The 20,612-nt window shown below is 45.0% G+C and overlaps 1 protein-coding gene across 1 annotated transcript; it reads left to right on the forward strand.

Moving 5' to 3' along the window:
* Positions 1–279: 279 nt before the first annotated feature.
* On the forward strand, positions 280–20,102 carry LOC149438068 (uncharacterized). The gene is made up of 4 exons (XM_089660283.1): positions 280–8,148; positions 12,640–12,746; positions 15,399–15,512; positions 18,947–20,102. The coding sequence occupies exons 1-4, from the start codon at positions 321–323 to the stop codon at positions 18,971–18,973; spliced, it is 8,076 nt and encodes a 2,691-aa protein (XP_089516409.1). The 5' UTR covers positions 280–320; the 3' UTR covers positions 18,974–20,102.
* Positions 20,103–20,612: the final 510 nt, after the last annotated feature.

A 20,612-nucleotide genomic window follows, 5' to 3' on the forward strand; every position in this document is an offset into this window, starting at 1 on the left:
CAACAACAGCTACGGAATCTTCAACCACTATGACAGCAACCAGCACTGACACCCCAACCACTGCTATAACAACAACAACAGCTACGAAATCTCCAACCACTATGACAGCAACCAGCACTGACACCCCAACCACTGCTATAACAACAACAACAGCTACGGAATCTCCAACCACCATGACAGCAACCAGCACTGACACCCCAACCACTGCTATAACAACAACAACAACAGCTATGAAATCTCCAACCACTATGATAGCAACCAGCACTGACACCCCAACCACTGCTATAACAACAACAACAGCTACGAAATCTTCAACCACTATGATAGCAACCAGCACTGAGACTCCAACAACCACCATGACAGCAATAACCACTGAGTCACCAACCTCCATAACAGTGACTAGCACTCAAACTCCCACAACCACCATGATAACAGCCACCACTGAGCCTCTAGTCACCACAACGGAGCCTCCAACCACCATGATAACAACCAGCACTGAAACTCCAACCACTACCGTAACAGCACCAACTAAATCTACAACCACCACGATAGCCACAAGCTCTGAAACTCCAATATCCACCATGACAATAAAAACCACTGAGATTGCAACTACCATGACAGCAATTAGCACTGAAACTTCAACCACTGCTATGACAACAACAACTATGGAATCTCCAACCACTACGATAGCAAAAAGCACTGAAACTCCCACAACCACCATGATAGCAACCACCACTATAGTTACCAGCACTGATAATCCAATCACCACCATGACAGTAACTAGCACTGAGCCTCCAACCTCCAACATGATAGGAACCAGCACTAAAACCCCAACATCCACCATGACAGCAATAACCACTGAGCCATCAACCACACCAATAGCAACAAGTATTGAAACATCAACAACCACAATGATAAAAACCACCACTGAGCCACCAACAGCCACCACTGAGCCAATACCTGGATCAAATACAGCTCCAGCAACCAGTACAACTCCAGCAACCAGTACGACAGTTGGATCCAGTACAACTCCAGAATCCAGTACAAATCAAGGAACCAGTACGACACTTGGATCCAGTACAACTCCAGGAACCAGTACGACACTTGGATCCAGTACAACTCCAGAATCCAGTACAAATACAGGAACCAGTGCAACACCTGGATACAGTACAACTCAAGAAAGCAGTACAACACCTGGATCAAGTACAACTCCAAGAAGCAGTATAACATCTGGATCCAGTACAACTCCAGGAAGCAGTATAACATCTGGATCCAGTACAACTCCAGGAAGCAGTACAACACCTGGATCCAGTACAACTCCACAATCCAGTACAAATCCAGGAACTAGTACAGCACCTGGAACCAGCACAAATCAAGGAACCAGTACAACACCTGAATCTGGCACAACACCTGGTTTAAGTACAACTCCAGGAACAAGTACAACACCTGGATCCAGTACAACTGCAGCAACCAGTACAACACCTGGATCCAGTACAACTCCAGCAACCAGTACAACACCTGGACCCAGTGCAATTTCAGTAACCAGTACAACACTTGGATCCAGCACAACTCTAGAATCCAGTACAAATTCAGGGACCAGTGCAATACCTGGATCCAGTACAACTCCAGGAAACAGTACAACTCCACAAACCAGTACAACACCTGGATCCAGTACAACTCAAGAAAGCAGTACAACATCTGGATCTAGCACAACACCTGGAACAAGTATAACACTTGGATCCAGTACAACTCCAGAAACAAGTACAACACTTGGATCCAGTACAACTCCAGAAACAAGTACAACACTTGGATCCAGTACAACACCTGGATCCAGTACAACTCCAGGAACCAGTACAACACCTGGATCCATTACAACTTCACAATCCAGCACAAATCCAGGAACCAGTACAACACCTGGATCTAGCACAACACCTGGGTCAAGTACCACTCCAGGAACCATTACAACAACTGGATCCAGTACAACTTCAGAAACCAGTACAAATCCAGGAACTAGTACAGCACCTGGAACCAGCACAAATCCAGGAACCAGTACAACACTTGGATCCAGCACAACTCCAGAATCCAGTACAATTCCAGCAACCAGTACAATTCCTGGTTCCAGTACAACATCTGGATTCAGTACAATTCCAGAAAGCAGTACAACATCTGGATCTAGCACACCAGCTGGATCCAGTACAACTCCAGGAACCAGTACAACACCTGGATCCAGTACAACTTCAGGAACCAGCACAATTCCAGGAACTAGTACAGCACCTGGAACCAGCACAAATCAAGGAACCAGTACAACACCTGGATCTAGCACAACACCTGGATCAAGTACCACTCCAGGAACAAGTACAACACCTGGATCCAGTACAACTCCAGGAACCAGTACAACAACTGGATCCAGTACAACTTCAGAAACCAGTACAAATCCAGGAACTAGTACAGCACCTGGAACCAGCACAAATCCAGGAACCAGTACAACTCCAGCAATCAGTACCATTCCTGGATCCAGTACAACACCTGGATTCAGTACAATTCCAGAAAGCAGTACAACATCTGGATCTAGCACACCACCTGGATCCAGTACAACTCCAGGAACCAGTACAACACCTGGATCCAGTACAACTTCAGGAACCAGCACAAATCCAGGAACTAGTACAGCACCTGGAACCAGCACAAATCCAGGAACCAGTACAACACCTGGATCTAGCACAACACCTGGATCAAGTACCACCCCAGGAACAAGTACAACAACTGGATCCAGTACAACTTCAGAAACCAGTACAAATCCTGGAACTAGTACAGCACCTGGAACCAGCATGAATCCAGGAACCAGTACAACACTTGGATCCAGCACAACTCCAGAATCCAGTACAACTCCAGCAGCCAGTACAATTCCTGGAACCAGTACAACACCTGGATTCAGTACAATTCCAGAAAACAGTACAACATCTGGATCTAGCACACCAGCTGGATCCAGTACAACTTCAGGAACGAGCACAACACTTGCATCCAGTACAACTCCAGGAACCATTACAACTCCAGCAACCAGTATAACACCTGCATCCAGTATAACACCTGTACCCAGTACAACTCCTGAAAGCAGCACAACACCTGGATCCAGTACATCTCCAGCAACCAGTATAACAACTGGATCCAGTACAACTGCAGCAACCAGTACAACACCTGGATCCAGTACAAATCCAGCAACCAGTACAACACCTGGATCCAGTACAACTGCAGCAACCAGTACAACACCTGGACCCAGTACAGCTCCTGAAAGCAGTACAACACCTGGATCTAGCACAACTCCAGAATCCAGTACAAATCCAGGAACTAGTACAGCACCTGGAACCAGCATAAATCCAGGAACCAGTACAACACCTGGATCTAGCACAACACCTGGATTCAGTACAACTTCAGGAACAAGTACAACTCTTGGATCCAGTACAATTTCAGGAACCAGCACAGCACTTGCATCCGGTACAACTCAGGAATCTAGTACAGCTCCAGGAAGCAGTACAACACCTGGATCTAGCACAATACCTGGATCCAGTACAACTCCAGGAACCATTTCAACTCCAGCAACCAGTACAGCACCTGGATCCAGTACAACTCCAGAAAGCAGTACAACACCTGGTTCTAGCACAACACCTGGATCCAGTACAACTCCAGGAAGCAGTACAACACCTGGTTCTAGCACAACACCTGGATCCAGTACAACTCCAGGAAGCAGTACAACACCTGGATCCAGTACAACTGCAGGAACAAGTGCAATATCTGGTTCCAGTACAACTCCAGCAACCAGTACAACACCTGGATCCAGTACAACTCCAGAATCCAGTACAAATCCAGGAACCAGTACAACACCTGGATCTAGCACAACACCTGGATCAAGTACAACTTCAGGAACAAGTACAACATTTGGGTCCAGTACAACTCCAGAATCCAGTACAAAACCAGGAACTAGTACAGCACCTGGAACAAGCACAAATCTAGGAACCAGTACAACACTTGGATCCAGCACAACTCTAGAATCCAGTACAGCTCCAGCAACCAGTACAATTCCTGGATCCAGTACAACACCTGGATTCAGTACAATTCCAGAAAGCAGTACAACATTTGGATCTAGCTCAACACCTGGATCCAGTATAACTCCAGTAACAAGTGCATCACTTGGATCCAGTACAACTCCAGGAAGCAGTACAACTCTAGCAAACAGTACAACATTTGGATCCAGTACAATGCCAGGAAGCAGTACAACACCTGGATCTAGTACAACTCCAGGAACCATTACAACTCCAGCAACCAGTACAACACCTGGATCCAGTACAACACCTGGTTCTAGTACAACTCCAGAAAGCAGTACAACACCTGGATCAAGTTCAACTCCAGGAACAAGTACAATACCTGGATCCAGTACAACTCCACAATCCAGTACAAATCCAGAAACTAGTACAGCACCTGGAACAAGCACAAATCCAGGAAGCAGTACAACACCTGGATCTAGCACAACACCTAGATCCAGTACAACTCCAGGAACCATTACAACTCCAGCAACCAGTACAACACCTGGTTCCAGTACAACTCCAGAAAGCAGTACAACACCTGGATCCAGTACAACTCCAGGAACAAGTGCAACACCTGGATCCAGTACAACTCCAGTAACCAGTACAACCCTTGTATCCAGTACAACTCCAGCAACCAGTACAACACCTGGATCCAGTACAACTCAAGAAAGCAGTACAACACCTGGATCTAGCACAACACCTGGATCAAGTTCAACTCCAGGAACAAGTACAATACCTGGATCCAGTACAACTCCACAATCCAGTACAAATCCAGGAACTAGTACAACACTTGGATCCAGAACAACTCCAGAATCCAGTACAGCTCCATCAACTAGTACAACACTTGGATTCAGTACAATTCCAGAAAGCAGTACAACATCTGGATCTAGCACAACACCTGGATCAAGTACAACTTCAGGAACCAGTACAACACCTGGATCCAGTACAACTTCAGGAACCAGCGCAACACTTGGATCAAGTACAACTCCAGGAACCAGTACAACATCTGGATCCAGTACAACTCCAGAATCTAGTACAAATCCAGGAACTATTACAGCACTTGGATCCAGCACAACTCCAGAATCCAGTACAACTCCAGGAACAAGTACAATACCCGGATCCACTACAACTCCACAATCCAGTACAAATCCAGGAACTAGTACAGCATCTGGAACAAGTACAAATTCAGGAAGCAGTACAACACTTGGATCCAGCACAACTCCAGAATCCAGTACAACTCCAGCAACCAGTACAATACCTGGATCCAGTACAACACCTAGATTCAGTACAATTCCAGAAAGCAGTACAACATCTGGATCTAGCAGTACAACACCTGGATCCAATACAGCTCCAGGAACCAGTACAACACCTGGATCCAGTACAACTTCTGGAACCAGCACAACACTTGGGTCCAGTACAACTCATGAATCTAGTACAACTCCAGGAACCAGTACAGCACCTGGATCTAGCACAACACCTGGATCCAGTACAGCTACAGGAACCGGTACAACACCTGGATCCAGTACAACTTCAGGAACCAGCACAACACTTGGGTCCAGTACAACTCAGGAATCTAGTACAACGCCAGGAGCCAGTACAACACCTGGATCCAGTACAACTCCAGTAACCAGTACAACACTTTTATCCAGTACAACTCCGGAATCCAGTACAAATCCAGGGACCAGTGCAATACCTGGGTCCAGTACAACTCCAGGAAGCAGTACAACTCCAGCAACCAGTACAACACCTGGATCCAGTACAACTCAAGAAAGCAGTACAACATCTGGATCTAGCACAACACCTGGATCAAGTACAACTCCAGGAACAAGTACAACACCTGGACCCAGTACAACTCCACAATCCAGTACAAATCCAGGAACTAGTACAGCACTTGGAATCAGCACAATTCCAGAAACCAGTACAACAAGTGGATCCAGCACAACTCCAGAATCCAGTACAGCTCCAGCAACCAGTACAATACCTGGATCCAGTACAACACCTGGATCCAGTACAACTCCAGGAACCAGTACAACACATGGATCCAGTACAACTTCAGGAACCAGCACAACACTTGGATCCAGTACAACTCAAGAATCTAGTACAACTCCAGGATCCAGTGCAATACCTGGATCCAGTACAACTCCAGCAACCAGTACAACACCTGGATCCAATACAACACCTGGATCCAGTACAACTCCAGGAACAAGTGCAATTCCTGGATCCAGTACAACTTCAGCAACCAGTACAATACTTGGATCCAGTACAACTCCAGAATCCAGTACAAATCCAGGAACAAGTGCAATTCCTGGATCCAGTACAACTCCAGCAACCAGTACAATACTTGGATCCAGTACAACTCCAGAATCCAGTACAAATCCAGGAACAAGTGCAATACCTGGATCCAGTACAACTCAAGGAACCAGTACAACACTTGGATCCAGTACAACTCCAGAATCCAGTGCCATACCTGGATCCAGTACAACTCCAGGAAGCAGTACAACTGCAGCAACCAGTACAACACCTGGATCCAGTAAAACTCAAGAAAGCAGTACAACATCTGGATCTAGCACAACACCTGTATCTAGTACAACTCCAGGAACCAGTACAACACCTGTATCCAGTACATCTCCAGCAACCAGTACAACTCAAGAATCTATTACAAATCCAGGAGCCAGTGCAATACCTGGATCCAGTACAACTCCAGGAACCAGTACAACACCTTCATCTAGCACAGCCCTTGGATCAACTACAACTCCAGGAACCAGTCCAAAACTTGGATCCAGTACAACTCCAGAATCGAGTACAACTCCTGGAACCAGTGCAATACCTGGATCGAGTACAACTCCGGCAACCAGTACAACACCTGAATCCAGTACAACTCCTGAATCCAGTACAACTTCAGGAACCAGTGCAATATCGGGATCCAGTACAACTCCAAGAATCAGTACAACAGCTGGATCAAGTACAACTCCGGCAACTAGTGCAATGCCTGGACCCAGTTCAACTCCAGTAAGCAGTACAACTGCAGCAACCAGTACAACACCTGGACCCAGTACAACACCTGGATCTAGTGCAACTCCAGAAAGCAGTACAACATCTGGATCTAGCACAACACTTGGATCCAGTACAACTCCAGGAACCAGTACAACACCTGGATCCAGTACATCTCCAGGAACCAGTACAATACCTGGATCCAGTACAACTCCAGAAGCCAGTACGACACTTGGATCACATACAACTCCTGAAACCAGTACAACACTTGCATCCAGTACAATTCCAGGAGCCAGTGAAATAACTGGATCCAGTACAACTTCTGAAACCAGTACAATTCCAGGAACAAATACAACACCTGGATCTAGTCCAACTCCAGGAACCAGTACAACACCTGTATCCAGTACAGCTCCAGGAACCAGTACAACACCTGTATCCAGTACAGCTCCAGGAACCAGTACAATCCCAGAATCCAGTACAACACTTGGATCCAGTACAACTCCAGAAACCAGTACAATACCTGGATCCAGTACAACTCCAGTAACCCATACAACACCTGGATCCAGTACAGCTCCAGGAACCAGTACAACTCCAGAATCCAGTACAACACTTGGATCCAGTACAACTCTAGAATCCAGTAAAACTCCAGAAACTAGTACAACACCTGGATCTAGCACAAATCCAGGATCCAGTACAACACCTGGATCCAGTACAACTCCAGTAACCAGTACAACACCTGGATCTAGTACAAGTTCAGGGACCAGTACAACACCTGGATCCAGTACAACTCCAGGGACCAGTACAACACCTGGATCCAGTACAACTCCAGGGACCAGTACAACACCTGGATCCAGTACAACACCTGGATCCAGTACAACTCCAGGGACCAGTACAACACCTGGATCCAGTGCAACTCCAGGGACCAGTACAACATCTGGATCCAGTACAACTCCAGGGACCAGTACAACACCTGGATCCAGTACAACTCCAGGAGCCAGTACAACATCTGGATCCAGTACAACACCTGGAAGCAGTACAACACTTGGATCCAATACGATATCTGCAATCAGTGCTGCACAAGGTACTTTGTGGTTTGCCCTACACCTTCAATTACAACATTTAGGTTGATATAGTTTGTAGAAAGCAGTGTATTGTATCATGGAGCACAGCAAGTGTCAGCGAGTTAAGGTCCAGCTTGGGATCAGGATTTCCTCTGCTGTTTGTCCCTTTTCCTTATAGAAGCACCCCTGTACCCCTAAAAAAACCCTCATATAGTACAAAGCTTTTTTTCAGGTATCTTTGGCTCCATAATGTCACAGGTCCTCTCCTATTAGGTGGGAAGATCCTAAATTCTGCAGAGCAGCATCGCCTTTTGATGTGTTGCCACTCTTTGCGGCCTTCTCCAGTTCTCCAGGGCAAGGGGTGGAGCTTTGACACCCTGAATTCACAGAAAATGACTTGAATGGATTAAAAAGGAGCAGGGTTTGAAAACCCTGAAGTGACTAGATCGGTTAGTGTGTGGGGGACAGTACCAGATGAAGAGGGCAGCACTTTACATCTTTCTAGGAGCTGATTTTTTTTTTTTTTTTTTTTTCCCAAGTTGGAATTGGGTTTTAAAATCTAACTTAATTATTTTTTTTTCATTTTGGATAGAGTAAGGGAGGGTTATCACCCCCATCCGTTTTTCTGTTGTTATCTGTGCCTCATTGGGGAGATTTCCCTTCACTTCCTGTTCCATAGTCAAAATAGGAAATTAGAGGAAATCTCTCCAAAGTGAGGGAATCACATTGTGTCACCAGAACTAGTGTCTCCATTGAAAGATTTCCCCTTTATTAGTGTTCTGATGTCAACCCGAATGTTGGGATTTTCTTTTGCTGCAGTAGACAGGACACATAGAGAGGGCGAATCTCATTAACCACTTCCAGTCCGGACACTTTCCCCCCTTCCAGTCCGGACACTTTCCCCCCCTTCCAGTCCGGACACTTTCCCCCCCTTCCAGTCCGGACACTTCCCCCCCTTCCAGTCCGGACACTTTCCCCCCCTTCCACTCCGGACACTTTCACTTCCTTCCAGTCCGGACACTTTCCCCCCCTTCCAGTCCGGACACTTTCACCCCCTTCCAGTCCGGACACTTTCACTCCCTTCCAGTCCGGACACTTTCCCCCCCTTCCAGTCCGGACACTTTCCCCCCCTTCCAGTCCGGATACTTTCACCCCCTTCCAGTCCGGACACTTTCCCCCCCCCTTCCAGTCCGGACACTTTCCCCCCTTTCAGTCCGGACACTTTCACCCCCTTCCAGTCCGGACACTTTCACTCCCTTCCAGTCCGGACACTTTCCCCCCCTTCCAGTCCGGACACTTTCCCCCCCTTCCAGTCCGGACACTTTCACCCCCTTCCAGTCCGGACACTTTCCCCCCCTTCCAGTCCGGACACTTTCACCCCCTTCCAGTCCGGACACTTTCCCCCCCTTCCAGTTCAGACACTTTCACCCCCTTCCAGTCCGGACACTTTCACCCCCTTCCAGTCTGGACACTTTCACCCCCTTTCAGTCTGGACACTTTAACCCCCTTCTAGTCCGGACACTTTCCCCCCCTTCCAGTCCTGACACTTTCACCCCCTTCCAGTCCGGACACTTTCCCCCCCCTCCAGTCCGGACACTTTCACCCCCTTCCAGTCCGGACACTTTCACCCCCTTCCAGTCCGGACACTTTCACCCCCTTCCAGTCCGGACACTTTCACCCCCTTCCAGTCCGGACACTTTCACCCCCTTCTAGTCCAGGCCAATTTTCAGCTTTCAGCACTGTCACACTTTGAATGATAATTGCGCGGTCATGCAACACTGTACCCATATGAATTTTTTAGCATTTTTTTGAGACAGATAAAACTTTATTTTGGTGGTATTTATTCACCGCTGGGATTTATTTATTTTTTTTGCTATATAAATGAAAAAGTTCAAAAATTTAGAAAAAAAGTGTTTTTCTTATAAAATTTTGCAAATAAATAATCTTTCTTCATAAATCTTGGCCAAAATCTATTCAGTTATCTCTTTAGTAAAAAAAATAACCCAAATTAGTTTATACCAAAAATTATAATTTTTAAAACTTTTTTTTTTTAATTTTTATTTATTTATTTTTTTATATTATTTATGTTTTTGTTTTTTTTAACATACTGTCACCCTAGCAGTACAGTGTCACCATAGTGATGAAGTGGGGGGTGATGAAGATTTTTTTTTTTTTACACTGATTGCTTTTACACCCATAATGTCTGTAAAAGCAATCACTTCTCCTTCTCTGTCTGCATTCTTGCAGCCATTGAGAAATACTGTGTGAGCTGTGATTGGTCACAGCTTGTCTCATGGTACAAGGCTGCTGTGAATAGCCCTGTATCATGTGATCTCTGTGATCATTCACAGATTTCACACGTAGTAAGCAATGATGTCAGAAGTGACATCTTGCTTACACCTATTCATGTGATCACTGATTGGCCAATCACAATGCCTGGCTCTGAAAAATCTGTGCAAATATTGACTTTACCATCAGAAAAAGGATCTGTATCTGTGTTCAGTCTGTCTGGAGAGAATAATGTCCTCCATACTTTGCCAATTGGCTGGAAGCCGTTTTTTTCCTACTGGTTCAGCCAAAGAAAAAACAATCCAGCCAATTGGTAAAGAAAGGACATGTCATCGTATCGATGTAGGCCTAAAGTAGATTTTCCCGGTACATGACAGTCATCTTAATGATTAGATGAGATGTTAGTGATCGGGGTAAGATCTCGAAACCTTGACACCGTTGCATTAGAAGCCTTTTGAGAAACCAAATGGACAGTAATAGATGGTGACCATCAGCTGTCAACCAGGACCAGGATGGTGCATCAGTGCTGTCCTCTTAAGCTTGGGGAATCTTGAAACTACACAAACGAAACCGAAAGGCGTAAAGGCCTAATGCATTACCTTCAAAATTTATTATGAAGTAAAACCAATGAGTATATACTCACGAGAACAAATGGTTCAACCGGCTTTGTATATAAACCCAGAAACGAAAATGGTCTTCTTCAAGATGGACCTCACATGGTCTTAACATGAGTCCAACTACCAGCTGCCATATTTTGAGGGACATGCCCCCTTCTTCAGGGCTCTGAAGAAGGGAGCATGTCCATGGAAACGTGTCAGTTGGTAGTTGGACTCGTGTTAGGACCATGTGAGATCCATCTTTCAGAAGTCATTTCAGTTCCTGGGTTTACTGTACAACGCCGGTTTTACCATTTGCTCCTGTAAGTATACACAGGCCTTTGCACCCTTTTGGTTTTCTTTGTGTAGTTTCAAGATTCCCCAAGCTTAAGAGGACAGCACTAGTGCAACATCCTGGTGCTGGATGAAAGCTGATGGTCACCATCTCAAGAGTCTTTTAACGGAACGGTGTTAAGGTTTTGCTTCTCAGTGTGTGAGATCCTACCCTGATCACTAACATCTCATATAAGCACCCCCTCCCAGCGCAAATCTCTCCTCCCCATCCCCCAAATCCCTCAAGCACAAATGACCCCCTTGTACAAAAAAACAAAAAAAAAACCTTACTAGCACAAATCCTCCCCACTCAAATGTCCCCTCCTAGTACAAATGCCCCCCCCAATCATGCCTTTTAGCACAGCTAACCCCACACTAAAACTTCCCTTCCTAGCACCATTTCCACAAACATACATCCTCCCCTTCCCACTGTAAATCCCCTCTCCCAGCATAAATTCCCCCCTTCTAGCACAAATCCCCCCCCTCAAATTTCCCCTCCTTGTACAAATGCTCCCCCCCCCCAATAATGTCTATTAGCACAACTACCGCCCACACAAAAATATATACACTGTATGTTTAAATGCATTTTTTATATATTACAAAATATATGAAAAGTATTTCTAAAAATACATTTTCAAATATACTGTATGTCTTTAAAAATACATCTAACCAGCATTTTTGGAATGCATTTACAAATATATGTAAAAATATATGTTAAAAGTTCTTTTTTTTAAAAAAAAACTCTGAAGAATATATTTAAAAAAATATGTTTCATATATATTTCAACATACAGTATATATATATATATATATATATATATATATATATTTTTTTTTTTTTTTAAATATATTGAATACGGACAAAATTGTAGTATTTCAAATATATTGAGATATATTTGAAATACTACAATTTTGTCCGTATTCAATATATTTGATAAAAAAAAAAAAAATATATATATATATATATATATATATATATTTTATCAAATATATTGAATATGGACAAAATTGTAGTATTTCAAATATATTGAGATATATTTGAAATACTACAATTTTGGCTGTATTCAATATATTTTAATAAATAAATAAATTAAAAAATAAAATGTCAATATATTTGGGAAGAATATTTTTAAAGTATATTTAAAATATATTTTTCTTCCATGTGGCCTCTCCTGCCACCATTTGGTGCTCCCACTGTCCTTACCTAGAATTTAGTTAGGTTCACTTTAGGACTCACAAGGCCTCTTTGTTCAAATCTTTACACAACTTTTTTTTGTAATTTTTTCCCATCTAGCACAAAACGTTGGAAGTGATACATCTGGATTTATCCCTAGTTATGGTATTGCTCTCATTGTCCTGACGGCTGTTTTCATGGTTGCTCTGCTGATCGGGGTATATCTGGTAAGTGTCAACGTCCTGGTAGAGCGCGTTCATGTGTTGTGTACTGATTTTACCACAAATTTCTCCCTTATCTCCATTTAGCCTCAAATTTCCTATTTAGACTGCATAGGCAAATGTCTTTGTTTTCTAACAAAGCCATGTGATCAATATACAGAGCCTTGAAAGAGTCTTCCTCCCCCTTGAAATGTCCCCCATGTTGTCATGTTACAATGTATTTATTGGGATTGGATGTGATAGACTGACACAAAGTGGCACATAATTGTGAAGTGGAAGGAAAATGAGAAATGGTTTCCAACATTTGTGACCAATAAATCTGTGAAAAGTGTGGCTGCATTTGTATTCAGCCCCCCCGGAGTCAATACTTTGTAGGACCCCCTTTGGCTGCCATTCCAGCTGCGAGTCTTTTTGGGGATGTCTCTTTGCACATCTAGAGAGGGACATTTCTGCCCGTGCAGAATCGCTCAAGCTCTGTCAGATTGGATGGAGGGCGTCTGGGAACAGCAATTTTCAAGTCTTAAATAAAGAGTCTCACACTCGTGCGCTGCTACACCATAAGCATTAATAATACTGAATAAATAAATGAAAGAAGGGGGAGATTGCTGCAACCACTTGCTAAGTGTACTCTCATTCATAAAAGCTATTTTTCTCAAATTAAATGTACTGCGCTAACTTCTCATCAAAAATACATTATATTGCCAAAAGTATTGGACCCGCCCTCCAAATCATGTGATTCAGGTGTTCCAATCCCCTCCAAATCATGTGATTCAGGTGTTCCAGTCCCCTCCATATCATGTGATTCAGGTGTTCCAATCCCCTCCATGGACACAGGTGTATACAATCAAGCCCCTAGGCATGCAGACTGCTTCTACAAACATTGGTGAAAGAATGGGTCGCTCTCAGGAGCTCAGTGACTCCAAGCGTGGTCCCGTGATAGGTGGCCACCTGGGCAATAAGTCCATCCGTGACATTTCCTGGCTACTAAATATTCCACGCTCAACTGTTAGCGGGATTATAACAAAGTGGAAGCAACTGAGAACAGCAACTCAGCCACCAAGTGGTAGGCCACGTCACATGACAGGGCGGGGTCAGCGCATGCTGAAGCGCACAGTGCACAGAAATCACCAACTGTCTGCAGAGTCAATAGCTAAAGACCTCCAAACTTGGTGTGGCCTTCAGATGAGCCCAACAACAGTGCGTAGAGAGCTTCATGGAATGGGTTTCCATGGCCGAGCAGCTGCATCCAACACCAAGTGCAATGCAAAGCGTCGGATGCACGCCGCCACTGGACTCTAGAGCAGGGGAGACGTGTTCTCTGGAGTGACCAATCATGCTTCACTGTCTGGCAATCTGATGGACATGTCTGAGTTTGGCGGTTGGAATGATACTTGCCTGACTGCATTGTGCCAAGTGTAAAGTTTGGTGGAGGAAGGATTATGGTTTGGGGTTGTTTTTCAGGGGTTGGGCTTGGCCCCCTAGTTCCAGTGAAGGGAACTCTTAATTCGACATTTTGGACAATTTCATGCTCCCAACTTTGTGGGAAGAGTTTGGGGATGGCCCCTTCCTGTTCCAACATGACTGCGCACCAGTGCACAAAGCAAGGCCCATAAAGACATGGAGGAGCCAGTTTGGTGTGGAGGAACTTGACTGGCCTGCACAGAGTCCTGACCTCAACCCCATAGAACACCTTTGGGATGAATTAGAGCGGAGGCTGCGAGCCAGGCCTCCTCCCCCGACATCAGTGCCTGACCTTACAAATGTGCTTCTGGAAGAATGGTCCAACCTTCCCATAGACACCCTCCTAAACCTTGTGGACGGCCTTCCCAGAAGAGTTGAAGCTGTTATAGCTGCAAAGGGCGGGGCCAACTCAATATTGAACCCTACGGACTAAGACTGGGGGCCATTAAAGGTCATGTGCGGGGAAAGGGCGGGGCCAACTCAATATTGAACCCTACGGACTAAGACTGGGGGGCCATTAAAGGTCATGTGCGGGGAAAGGGCGGGGCGACCAATACTGCGGGCAATATAGTGTATATAAATCTCAAGTAAGCAATAAGCATGAGTCCACAATAAATCAGCTGTGAATAAGTAGGGATCTAATGCCAAATTCTAAATCTCCTAATAATGTGCTGCCATCAACTTTCCGAGATGTACTTGTATTAAGGACACACCCCCTGCTCCCCTATGTACTATAATAGGTCAAATGCGTTTTGTTGGAATGTATAGCCTTCGCATTGCGATAAATCCGTGTTTTGCTCCCTCCGAATATATCTTCCCTCAGTCATGGCTCCAAACCGAAAAAAAACGTAAAAAACCAAAATATATTCCACAGTGCGACACCGTTTCAATAAACTACACACCAGGGGCGGACTGACAACTTGGAAATTCGGGCACTACCCGAGGGCCCGGGGTCAGTAGGGGGCCCCATGAGATGCCCCTGGTACCTTTTTCATAGGCTTTTTTGAGTTTGGGCAAGGACACAGGGGCCCCATGATCCCCTATTGCCCGGGGGCCCCATGAGTTGTCAGTCCGCCCCTGGGGGGGCGCCATTCTTTATATATATATTGCATTATAAATGATCCCATTTCCTACATTTGTACAACGTTATGGCCTGTGTTCTGCTCGCTCCCCCCTCATCCAATGTTTGCTCCACAGGCGGCCAGGCTGAGATTTATGGGGAACTTCATTCCCAGAGACATCCCGCTACGTCACTTGCCAGAGACCGGAATGAGGGTGCGCACGTATGAGCTGCGAATGCCGTCATCCAGGGTAAGGAGACTCAAACTGAAAGTTTGCACTTGCTGGTCGGGTTATAATTTGGTGGAAAAAAAAATCAATTTCACTTGTGTACAGTGTTGCATGACCGCGCAAATGTTAAAGCGGCAAAGCGCTGCTTAGCAAAAAGATTGGCCTAGTCATGAAGGGGAGGGGGGGGGGGGGGAGTAAATCTTCCAGAGAGCAAATGGATATATGTGTAGTTTCTATGTCATTAGCGCCACCTAGCGGTCATCATTGTGTAGTTCCAATGTAATTAGCGCCACCTAGCGGCCATCTATGTGTAGTTCCTATGTCATTAGCGCCACCTAGCGGCCATCTATGTGTAGTTCCAATGTCATTAGCGCCACCTAGCGGCCATCTATGTGTAGTTCCAATGTCATTAGCGCCACCTAGCGGCCATCATTGTGTAGATCCTATTTCATTAGCGCCACCTAGTGGTCATCTATGTGTAGTTCCAATGTCATTAGCGCCATCTAGCGGCCATCTATGTGTAGTTCCTATGTCATTAGCGCCACCTAGCGGTCATCTATGTGTAGTTCCTATGTCATTAGCACCACCTAGCGGCCAACAGTGTGTAGTTCCTGTCATTAGCATCACCTAGCGGTCATCTATGTGTAGTTCCAATGACATTAGCGCCACCTAGCGACCATCATTGTGTAGTTCCTATGTCATTAGCACCACCTAGCGGCAATCTATGTGTAGTTCCTATGTCATTAGCACCACCTAGTGGCCATCTATGTGTAGTTCCAATGTCATTAGCGCCACCTAGCGGCCATCATGGTGTAGTTCCTATTTCATTAGCGCCACCTAGCGGCCATCATGGTGTAGTTCCTATTTCATTAGCGCCACCTAGCGGCCATCTTTGTGTAGTTCCTATGTCATTACTGCCTCTAGCGGCCATCTATGTGTAGTTCCTATGTCATTAGGTCCACCTAGCGGCCATCATTGTGTAGTTCCTATGTCATTAGCGCCATCTAGCGGTCATCTATGTGTAGTTCCTCTGTCATGAGCACCACCTAGTGGCCATCTATGTGTAGTTCCTAATGTCATTAGCGCCACCTAGTGGCCATCTATGTGTAGTTCCAATGTCATTAGCGCCACCTAGCGGTCATCTATGTGTAGTTCCAATGTCATTAGCGCCACCTAGCGGTCATCTATGTGTAGTTCCAATGCCATTAGCGCCACCTAGCGGCCATCTATGTGTAGTTCCTATGTCATTAGCACCACCTAGCGGTCATCCATGTGTAGTTCCAATGTCATTAGCGCCACCTAGCGGTCATCTATGTGTAGTTCCAATGTCATTAGCGCCACCTAGCGGTCATCTATGTGTAGTTCCAATGTCATTAGCGCCACCTAGCGGTCATCTATGTGTAGTTCCAATGTCATTAGCGCCACCTAGCGGCCATCTATGTGTAGTTCCTATGTCATTAGCGCCACCTAGCAGTCATCTATGTGTAGTTCCTATGTCATTAGCACCACCTAGTGGCCATCTATGTGTAGTTCCAATGTAATTAGCACCACCTAGCGGCCATCATTGTGTAGTTCCTATTTCATTAGCGCCATCTAGCGGCCATCTATGTGTAGTTCCTATGTCATTAGCGCCACCTAGCGGTCATCTATGTGTAGTTCCTATGTCATTAGCACCACCTAGCGGCCAACAGTGTGTAGTTCCTGTCATTAGCATCACCTAGCGGTCATCTATGTGTAGTTCCAATGACATTAGCGCCACCTAGCGACCATCATTGTGTAGTTCCTATGTCATTAGCACCACCTAGCGGCAATCTATGTGTAGTTCCTATGTCATTAGCACCACCTAGTGGCCATCTATGTGTAGTTCCAATGTCATTAGCGCCACCTAGCGGCCATCATGGTGTAGTTCCTATTTCATTAGCGCCACCTAGCGGCCATCATGGTGTAGTTCCTATTTCATTAGCGCCACCTAGCGGCCATCTTTGTGTAGTTCCTATGTCATTACTGCCTCTAGCGGCCATCTATGTGTAGTTCCTATGTCATTAGGTCCACCTAGCGGCCATCATTGTGTAGTTCCTATGTCATTAGCGCCATCTAGCGGTCATCTATGTGTAGTTCCTCTGTCATGAGCACCACCTAGTGGCCATCTATGTGTAGTTCCTAATGTCATTAGCGCCACCTAGTGGCCATCTATGTGTAGTTCCAATGTCATTAGCGCCACCTAGCGGTCATCTATGTGTAGTTCCAATGTCATTAGCGCCACCTAGCGGTCATCTATGTGTAGTTCCAATGCCATTAGCGCCACCTAGCGGCCATCTATGTGTAGTTCCTATGTCATTAGCACCACCTAGCGGTCATCCATGTGTAGTTCCAATGTCATTAGCGCCACCTAGCGGTCATCTATGTGTAGTTCCAATGTCATTAGCGCCACCTAGCGGTCATCTATGTGTAGTTCCAATGTCATTAGCGCCACCTAGCGGTCATCTATGTGTAGTTCCAATGTCATTAGCGCCACCTAGCGGCCATCTATGTGTAGTTCCTATGTCATTAGCGCCACCTAGCAGTCATCTATGTGTAGTTCCTATGTCATTAGCACCACCTAGTGGCCATCTATGTGTAGTTCCAATGTAATTAGCACCACCTAGCGGCCATCATTGTGTAGTTCCTATTTCATTAGCGCCACCTAGCGGTCATATATGTGTAGTTCCTATGTCATTAGCACCACCTAGTGGCCATCTATGTGTAGTTCCTATGTCATTACTGCCATCTAGCGGCCATCTATGTGTAGTTCCTATGTCATTAGCACCACCTAGTGGCCATCTATGTGTAGTTCCAATGTCATTAGCGCCACCTAGCGGTCATCTATGTGTAGTTCCTATGTCATTAGCGCCACCTAGAGGTCATCTATGTGTAGTTCCTATGTCATTAGCGCCACCTAGCAGTCATCTATGTGTAGTTCCTATGTCATTAGCACCACCTAGTGGCCATATATGTGTAGTTCCAATGTAATTAGCACCACCTAGCGGCCATCATTGTGTAGTTCCTATTTCATTAGCGCCACCTAGCGGTCATATATGTGTAGTTCCTATGTCATTACTGCCATCTAGCGGCCATCTATGTGTAGTTCCTATGTCATTAGCACCACCTAGTGGCCATCTATGTGTAGTTCCTATGTCATTACTGCCATCTAGCGGCCATCTATGTGTAGTTCCTATTTCATAAGCGCCACCTAGTGGTCATCTATGTGTAGTTCCTATGTCATTAGCGCCACCTAGCACCCATCTATGTGTAGTTCCTATGTCATTAGCGCCACCTAGTGGTCATCTATGTTTAGTTCCTATGTCATTAGCGCCAGCTAGTGGCCATCTATGTGTAGTTCCTATGTCATTAGCGCCACCTAGCGGCCATCTATGTGTAGTTCCTATTTCATTAGCACCAATTTTCTCTTTTCACAGAGTGGAAGATATAATCTGCCCAGATAGACCCACCCACCAGCGAAGACCTCCAGCCAAATCTGAATTCTCTGGAGAAATCTGGATGTTTGATCTGTACCCGGGGATACGTGCAATAAGAAACGATGATACTGTCATGCCCCCCCTCTGTGGGGACCGCCGAGAATAACATGGATCTGTTTACAATACTGATGTCTCTGCTGCACCAGCAAGAAAATGCACTGAACTCCACCTCTCAGGGAATCCATCTAATGACTCGTCCGGATGACTTGAAATCCGGGGCACTGCCACCGACAGCAGTGCCTCACCAGCCAACAATGATAATCTGCCTTTCCAAACCTCCCTGCATGCTGATTGGAGAAAGCCTGGTGACCCTGTCTTTGGCTCCTCCCCCCCACAATAAAAATGGATATCCAGCCCTGATCCCACAACGCGTTTCAGCTGTGCTCCTTCATCCAGAGATGGGAAAAACCATTTACCACTGACAGGGGTGTTTACAATGATCAACTTTATTTATCCCAAAAGGAAACGTGTGAGCTAGAGTTGGACTTCAATGTGTTAGTGTATCTAAATCTGCTAGTTTATCTAAGACTCCCCTCCCCCCCAGACTGAAAATGCTGCTGTCCAAAAGTGCCTCCTGTGCTCCTTCATCCAGAGTGGGGGTGCTCTAATACAGGAGGTGTGTTGCTGGCCAGAGCACCAGGTGAAAAAAAGTCTAAAAAATAAAACAAATGCAGCCACCACATCCAATGATTGGCTGCACTGTAATACATTTTTGATTTCGGGTTTAATATCAGTCTAATGTACGGGTGTAGAACTGGCGGCCCTCCAGCTGTTGCCAAACTACAAGTCCCATGAGGCATTGCAAAACTGACAGTCACAAGCATGACTCCCAAAGGCAGAGGCATGATGGGACTTGTAGTTTCACAACAGCTGGAGGGCCGCCAGTACAATGTAACAGGACGCTGTCTTACTATAATGCTCCCTAATGAATGTATTAGTTAGTAAATGTATTCTAATTTATTTTTTAAAAGACAATTTTATTTTTATATCCTTTGTATCTCTGTACAATTGTGTGTACGTGTCATGTCATGGCAGCCGATATTTATGCTGATTAATCTCATGTATTGTAAAATGAATAAAGAAGTGTCATGGCGGGTCTGCGGCTGTCATTGTGAAGAAGGGGGATTGGTTGCTGGATATATATACACAGTATACAGTGAAGGAAATGCGTATTTTTATATATATATATATATTTTTTTTTTTTTAAATATATTGAATACGGCCAAAATTGTTGCATTTCAAATACATGTCAATATATTTGGGAAGAATATTTTTAAAATATATTTAAAATATATTTTTCTTCCACATGGGTAACAACAATTCATGGGGACTTTTCAGGCGCTACAGTGACAAGCCAAGCATGGACACAGGATTTCATAAAAAAAAAAAAAAAAAAAGTCAATTTATATTTAAATTTCATAAAAAATGCTTCTTCAACACCAAAAAAACTTTTCTTTTAAATCCGTTTTTTTTTTTTTTTTTTTTTTACTTTTTTTGTGTGAAGGAGTAGGGGTACTGTGGACCCTCACTCCTTCACATGGTGGGATCGTATCTGGAGCCAGGGGTGTATTTACCTTGAGGCCAACAAGGCATTTGCCTAGGGTGG

Source organism: Staurois parvus, unplaced genomic scaffold (assembly GCF_062004578.1).
Source record: "Staurois parvus isolate SC_StPar_1 unplaced genomic scaffold, SC_StPar_1.0 ptg001221l, whole genome shotgun sequence".
NCBI classification, from domain to species: Eukaryota; Metazoa; Chordata; class Amphibia; order Anura; family Ranidae; genus Staurois; species Staurois parvus.